The sequence below is a fragment of the Phalaenopsis equestris genome, unplaced genomic scaffold (assembly GCF_001263595.1).
Source record: "Phalaenopsis equestris unplaced genomic scaffold, ASM126359v1 Scaffold000383, whole genome shotgun sequence".
NCBI lineage: Eukaryota > Viridiplantae > Streptophyta > Magnoliopsida > Asparagales > Orchidaceae > Phalaenopsis > Phalaenopsis equestris.
In genome coordinates this window covers 102,741-110,117 of record NW_018164825.1, presented here as the reverse complement: position 1 = coordinate 110,117, position 7,377 = coordinate 102,741, and the positions used below count along the sequence as shown (strand labels likewise).

At 36.3% G+C, this 7,377-nt stretch overlaps 1 protein-coding gene across 1 annotated transcript; it reads left to right on the top strand.

Annotated features, from left to right (window-relative positions):
* Window positions 1–439: 439 nt before the first annotated feature.
* LOC110026604 (sucrose synthase 2-like) lies at window positions 440–6,822 on the top strand. The gene is made up of 16 exons (XM_020727604.1): window positions 440–531; window positions 1,414–1,554; window positions 1,749–1,878; window positions 1,978–2,129; window positions 2,245–2,437; window positions 3,103–3,221; window positions 3,316–3,532; window positions 3,617–3,712; window positions 4,138–4,311; window positions 4,456–4,572; window positions 4,661–4,828; window positions 4,939–5,159; window positions 5,483–5,801; window positions 6,061–6,305; window positions 6,392–6,530; window positions 6,626–6,822. The coding sequence occupies exons 2-16, from the start codon at window positions 1,454–1,456 to the stop codon at window positions 6,680–6,682; spliced, it is 2,448 nt and encodes an 815-aa protein (XP_020583263.1). The 5' UTR covers window positions 440–531; window positions 1,414–1,453; the 3' UTR covers window positions 6,683–6,822.
* Window positions 6,823–7,377: the final 555 nt, after the last annotated feature.

The following is a 7,377-nucleotide window of genomic DNA, read 5'->3' as shown; positions in this document are numbered from 1 at the left end:
ATAATAATAATAATAATAATAATAATAATAAATCCTAAATTAGAGTTGGGTTGATTAAAAACAAATCCGAAAGCGCGAAGGGCGGCGAAGGAAAAACAAGCAGCGACGAGTTCTACAAGCTTCGAAAGCTGTTTTGGTGTTGCAGTAAACGTCCCACCGCCGTCCTTCTCTCACGCCCGCCAACGAAAGTGAGTTGTCAACGAGCTCTACCCAATAAATAAGCAAGGGAGATTTACATAATTGCCACTCAAAATTATTGTATTTTAATATCTACCATCTAAAACTCGAGCTTACAGAAAATGTTTGGTATATAAATAGTAAAAGTTTAGGTGTTAGGTAAGTAAATAGAATAGTTTTAGGTGGTAACTGTGTAAATTATCTAATAATAGAAAATGCAGAGCCTGGCCTTTCTCTGTGTATATAAAGAGGGGGATTGGAGCTTTTTCCTCCATCCTTTTGTTCCCAACTTCGCTCATTCTATTTTCTAGTCTATTTTCTTTCTTCTCGTTCCTCATTTGAGTCTTAAAGGAGGTAAAGCTTTTTTTTTTTTGCTGTTCTGTTCAAATGTTTTTCAAAGTTGACAACTTTCTTCCAGCGCTCATCTGTTTTGAAAAAAATTGTCCTTTTTCTGCTATAAATGTTTGATTTTTACACAGTCTCTATGATTTTTTTTTTATTATTATTCTTATTCCGTGATAACAACAGTGAAGATGTGACCGTCACATCATCAAAAGATTAGCCCTAGCTCCAATTTTTTCATAAGAAAATTAACAAAAACACTTTTTTTTTTTAATATTATCCTGTAAAGAGGGTGATGCATGTCTTCTAGAATGCATGCGGATGATGGAATTTAGTTGATATGTCGTTGATTTCAAAGTTCTGTTTGTCCTACCCTTCTGCCGCTCGCATGAAGATTTATTTCAGGGCTCAAGAGATCCTGACATATTTGATGGGGATATTTGTCCATTATTACCCAAAAATTTGACTCTTTTGCCTAATATCAAAATCCATTTAGCAAAATCGCGAACAAAAGAAAAAAAAAAAAAAAACAAATCCATTATTACCCAAAAATTTGACTCTTTTGCCTAAGATCAAAATCCATTTAACAAAATCGCAAAAAATAAAAAAAAAAATCTTTTTTCCCTCCAAAATGATTCCACTTTTGTCTCCGAAAGGTTATTTTTTCCGTGGTAAAGGAAGGAATACGCATCAATTGGAGTTGTTGTTGAAAATTTTTCTACTCTTATCTGTCAATCTTATCGTTTTGTTTACTATTTTGTCCCAAGAAATTCTGTGGTTCTAGAAGGAAGTTAGTCTAGCTCCGTTTTTTTCAAGTCAACTTTTGTAAGTTATAAGTTTTCCAGAAATTTGTCGTCTCATTTCTTTTATATTGTGCTTCTTCGTTTTTTGCAGCTCTGGTTGTTCTGAATCTGAAACAAGGAAGGGAGAAGTAATGGCTGATCATAGAACCTTGACCCGAATCCACAGCATCCGCGAGCGGCTTGCAGATACACTATCATCTCACACTAATGAGTTGCTGGCTCTCTTCTCAAGGTATTAAATCTTTTTTGCAGCAATCATTTGAGAGATGGATTTAGTATTTTGTGCTTTTGTGGTTGCATGCATTCTGAAACACTCCACAAGATTGGATTTTGTAAATCAAGCTTTACATTGGTAGAATTGTTTTGAAAAAAAAATCAAATCTTGATATGCAGTTTATAAATGGTTGAGATGTTTGCATCATTTAGGTTTGTTAAGCAAGGAAAGGGAATGTTGTTACCTCATCAAATTCTGGCAGAGTATGAATCTGTAATCCCTGAAGCGGATCGAGAAAAGCTTAAAGGTGGTGTCTTTGAAGACGTTGTCAAAGCTGCTCAGGTGCGGCAGAAGAACAACTTTGCATTTTTATTGTCTTTTGACTGCTAATTTGTTGCTTTTGGGTTAAAATTTTGGGTTTATTTCTTGCTTGATTTTCAGGAGGCCATTGTCACACCTCCATGGGTTGCTCTTGCGATCCGGCCGAGGCCTGGAGTGTGGGAATATGTCAGGATTAATGTGAGTGAGTTAGCAGTTGAGGAAATGAGCGTGCCTCAGTACTTGCAATTCAAGGAAGACCTTGTGAATGGAAGGTTTGGCTTACAAAATTCTATGAATTTAAAGAGAATTGAAGAGTTATTAATTTTTTTTTATTTGTAATAACCAAAGAGGAGGTGTATCTTACTTCAATTGTCTTTTTTCTTTCAGATCTGAAAGCAATTTTGTGCTTGAGTTGGACTTTGAGCCTTTCAATGCTTCATTTCCTCGCCCCTCGCTCTCCAAATCCATTGGTAATGGCGTGCAGTTTCTCAACCGGCATCTTTCTTCGAAATTGTTCCATGACAAGGAGAGCATGTACCCACTGCTAAATTTCCTCAAGGCACATAACTACAATGGAATGGTAACATTTCTTTCTTGGGTGCTTATTCATTCTATCTGTTGAATTTCAATTTTTTTTTGCAAAGTGGTGATCTGCTATCTTTTTCCCAAATTTGGACCGTTTTACTTGTTTGTCTTACATTTTTAATCTTTGGTTATAGTTAAGCCTCCATTGTTGCCATTCTTTAATATTCATTAGAATTTTTGAAGTGACTAACTTGAAGCAAATCATGAAAGCTACATTTGCATGTTGTTATATAAACATCTTTGTCTTAATTTGAAATAAAAAAATTCTTCTTGGTACTATGAACAATTTAGGTGGTATAGACCTTTAAATAATTAAGATATCATATGTTATTCACACATAATAATTTTTCCAGCATTAAATGATGGTAAAATATGAAGATTTCTTTCCAGACTACTTCATTACTTTTTAGACATCATCTAGAGAAGATTTTCCATTTATATGATATTGTTATCTAATAAATGTTGTGTTTTGTTCGATGCTCTTTTGTCCAAAGAATATAATATTGATTATCTTTTGTTCTTGTTAATTTTTTGAATATATCACATAATCTTTGGCAACACCTCAATGTCAATAAAATGAGACTCAAATCCTCAAATGGCAATTACACAGGTCTTCATTGAAGATATTATCAAAACTAACACAACAAATTTTGTATGCAGAGCATAATGTTGAATGACAGAATTCAAAGTTTAACTGCTCTCCGATCTGCGCTGCGCAAGGCTGAGCAATATCTAATGAGTATACCACAAGAAACTCCATATTCTAAATTCAACCATAGGTAAGTGCTTGACTGTTTAATCTCTAATTAAGATATTAGAATTATCAGAGAATATCCTTTTACAATTATCAACTCAATTTAATAAAATGTGAAGATTCCAAGAGCTTGGTTTGGAGAAAGGCTGGGGAGATACAGCCGGGTGTGTACAGGAGACAATTCATCTTCTCCTTGATCTTCTTGAGGCACCTGATCCAAACACCCTGGAAAACTTCCTTGGTGCTGTTCCAATGGTGTTCAATGTTGTCATCCTATCCCCCCATGGCTACTTTGCTCAAGACAATGTTTTGGGTTATCCTGACACTGGCGGCCAGGTAACATACTTGAAGGAGATCAACAAAGGGGTTCAATTATTTCCTGCTTATAATTTTTGTTCTGACATGTGGCTTCATTGGTAGGTTGTCTATATCTTGGATCAAGTTCGTGCGCTGGAGAATGAAATGCTTCTGAGAATAAAGAAACAGGGACTTAATATCACTCCCCATATACTCATTGTAAGTTTAAGTTATCAAGAAAATTGTCAAAATTGTCCCCGACTTTTTATATGGGATCATTTTAGTCCCAGAGTCTATAAAGGTGCTGATTTAGTTCTCACATCCTTTTAATATGTGTGCTGAAATAGTCCCCGCATTGGACTATCTTGACCCAAATTTAAAGAGTTCGACGACTAATTTGACTCTTTTATAGACCATAGGACTATGGCCATATGTAAAAGGGGACCATTATAACACTTTACTCTGAAGTCATCTAATTATTAGCTTTCATATTGTTAGTCTTATCTCTGTTTGCATTGAGCTAGCTCTCGCAATTGTAAAACCTCAAAATCAGAATGAATACAAAGCTAATCCTAGACCCAATTCTTAAGCAATAATAAATTATTTGTTCAGTAGTAGCTAAGAATTCTTACCATTTGCTGCAGGTGACTAGATTGCTTCCAGATGCAGTTGGGACTACTTGCGGTCAGCGTCTCGAGAAGGTTATCGGCACGGAGCACACCAACATTCTTCGGGTTCCATTCAGGACTGAGAAAGGAATCATTAGAAAGTGGATCTCGCGATTCGAAGTGTGGCCCTATCTAGAAACTTATGCTGATGTGAGTGAATCTTCAAATTAGATGGCTTCATTCGCTTTAGTGAAAGTTTTAGAACTACACGGATTCAAAATAATTAATAATAATGTCCAAAGAGCTGTATTTCTTGATGTTGGGATGCTGAAATTCATTTTGCTTTGGCTACAGGATGTTGCAAAGGAGTTGGCTATGGAGCTGCAAGCTACTCCAGATCTCATCATTGGAAATTACAGTGATGGTAATCTAGTAGCATCCTTGCTGGCACAGAAACTAGGAATTACTCAGGTTTGCAAATAAAAAAATTAGTTTTTCTTACAATTTCAAACTTTTTTGTTTGAAATTACCTATCTTTTTTTCTCCAATATATTTTCAGTGCACGATTGCCCATGCCCTGGAGAAGACAAAGTATCCTAATTCTGATATATACTGGAAGAAATCCGATGAACAATACCATTTCTCTTGCCAATTTACTGCTGATCTTATTGCCATGAACCATGCTGATTTCATCATCACAAGCACTTTCCAAGAAATTGCTTGGAAGGTACCAACTTTTGTTGACCTTTTTTTTTTCTCCGAATTCTGATGTTTTGTCTCTCTGTCACTGATCCATGAAAAAAATAATAATAATTTGAATTGAATTATTTCAGCAAGGATACGGTGGGGCAATACGAGTCTCATACCGCCTTCACAATGCCTGGACTCTACCGCGTCGTTCACGGAATTGATGTCTTTGATCCAAAGTTCAATATTGTCTCTCCTGGAGCCGATATGTCAATCTACTTTTCTTATTCTGACAAGAACAAAAGGCTAACAGCCCTTCACCCCGAAATAGAGGAGCTGCTCTTCAGTGATGTTGAGAACTTAGAGCATAAGTGAGTTATTCTTTCATTGGCTTTTACACTTTATTTTTTTTCCGGGAAATTTACATTATATATTTACATATCTAACACCCAAAATTTGATATTTACACTAAAAAACACCTTTTTGTCATAAACTTATGCATGAGGGCGTGTTAAAAGAAAGTAATGATGGTATCTTTGATGCAATGTTAAAGATTCGAGTTGTATGCATGTAATATGAATGTTTAAGTGTTAAGATATGTAAATACATAAGAATTGTGTCGTATGTATGTAAATGCACCTTTGTTTCTTTTTTCCTTTGCTCATCATCTGAAAGCTGCTTTGACATATGTTAGGTGTGTACTGAATGACAAGAGCAAGCCCATAATATTCTCTATGGCAAGACTGGACCGGGTAAAGAATATAACTGGCCTGGTTGAGTTCTATGGTAAAAATCCTCGTCTAAGGGAGCTCGTTAACCTTGTCGTGGTTGCTGGAGACCATGCCAAGGCATCCAAGGACTTAGAAGAGCAAGCTGAAATGAACAAAATGTACAGCCTCATTGAGCAGTATAATCTTGATGGGCACATAAGGTGGATTTCTGCTCAGATGAATCGTGTCCGGAACGGCGAGCTGTATCGCTACATTGCAGACAAAAAGGGAGTCTTTGTCCAGGTAATCTCATCTATTGACAAGAAATTATAAGATTTGCATACATACCACTCAATCCAATTCTTTCATATCACCACAGCATTTAAGAAGTAAAAACACAACTTCTCATGCATAGGTGAGGTGATGTGAATGTAAAAATTGCAGTTTGGATGTTGGATAGGTAAACAATAGCAATTGAGTGTGTATGTAAATCTTTCAAGAAAATCATAACATTTGCATCACATTTCCGGTCTAAATCGTACAGCATTTGTGCTTTTAACAGCCTGCCTTCTATGAAGCTTTTGGGCTCACAGTAGTGGAGTCAATGACCTGCGGGCTTCCGACCTTTGCAACAGTTCATGGAGGTCCTGCAGAGATCATCGTCCATGGAGTTTCAGGTTTCCACATTGACCCCTACCAGGGTGATAAGGCTGCAGAGCTGCTGGTAAATTTCTTTGAGAAATGTGAGGAGGACCCAACATACTGGGAGAAGATCTCCAGGGGAGCCATGAAGCGCATTGAAGAAAAGTAAACATTTTAAAATTTTGAAATTTACTTCTGTTGCATCAAATTAATACATAGATGCACTGAAGTTAACTCTCTTTGTTGTGCAGATACACCTGGAAACTGTATTCTGAGAGATTGATGACCTTGGCTGGTGTCTATGGTTTCTGGAAGTATGTTTCTAACTTAGACAGGAGAGAGACAAAGAGATATCTTGAGATGTTCTATGCCCTCAAATATCGTCAATTGGTAAGTTTACTTCATTATAAATTTGTATCTGCAAATGAATTTGGAAAATTTTTGCTTGAATTCTTCATGTTTTGTTCTGTTTTTCACCATTTCAGGCAGAATCTGTTCCTTTGCATCAAGATGAGGAGATTGTTCCCAACAGCACTGACTGAAATACTCTGGCCAAATTCAAGTTTTTTTTCCGTTTATTTCAAACGTAATAAAAAGCTAGAGACTTCTTATTTGAAAATTTACTGCTTTTGTATAAGGCTCAAATGCCAAAATATTTGCAATGCAATTCAATTTTTTGTTTCTTCTGATGTCTGCTCTGTATTTTTTAAGTTTTGTTTGGATTTTATGCTGTTCTTTGACCAGAATCAGCATAAAATACTCAAAAAACTTTAGTTGTGTTCTGTTTGTTGTTTCGTGAATAAATGAAGCTATATGTCACCTCCGAAAAGAGTCCTTATGGGTGGTGGGCTGGTACTGCTTTTGTATAAGGCTCAAATGCCAAAATATTTGCAATGCAATTCAATTTTTTGTTTCTTCTGATGTCTGCTCTGTATTTTTTAAGTTTTGTTTGGATTTTATGCTGTTCTTTGACCAGAATCAGCATAAAATACTCAAAAAACTTTAGTTGTGTTCTGTTTGTTGTTTCGTGAATAAATGAAGCTATATGTCACCTCCGAAAAGAGTTCTTATGGGTGGTGGGCTGGGACTATTTGTCCGTGACATTCTTCTCCACCCAATCATATGACGCCCTCATCACGGATCGGCTCCACCAAGGATCCCATTGGACCATGGAGAGTCCACGCATCTGACAGACAGTAATCTGCTCTGATATCATTTGTCACCTCCCAAAAGAGCC

Excerpts from the sequence above, each read along its gene's own strand:
- LOC110026604 (XM_020727604.1), top strand. The coding sequence starts at position 1,454 with ATGGCTGATCATAGAACCTTGACCCGAATCCACAGCATCCGCGAGCGG. Across the intron at positions 1,555-1,748 it reads TTGCTGGCTCTCTTCTCAAG|GTTTGTTAAGCAAGGAAAGG; the intron begins GTATTAAATCTT and ends TGCATCATTTAG. Across the intron at positions 3,222-3,315 it reads TATTCTAAATTCAACCATAG|ATTCCAAGAGCTTGGTTTGG; the intron begins GTAAGTGCTTGA and ends TAAAATGTGAAG.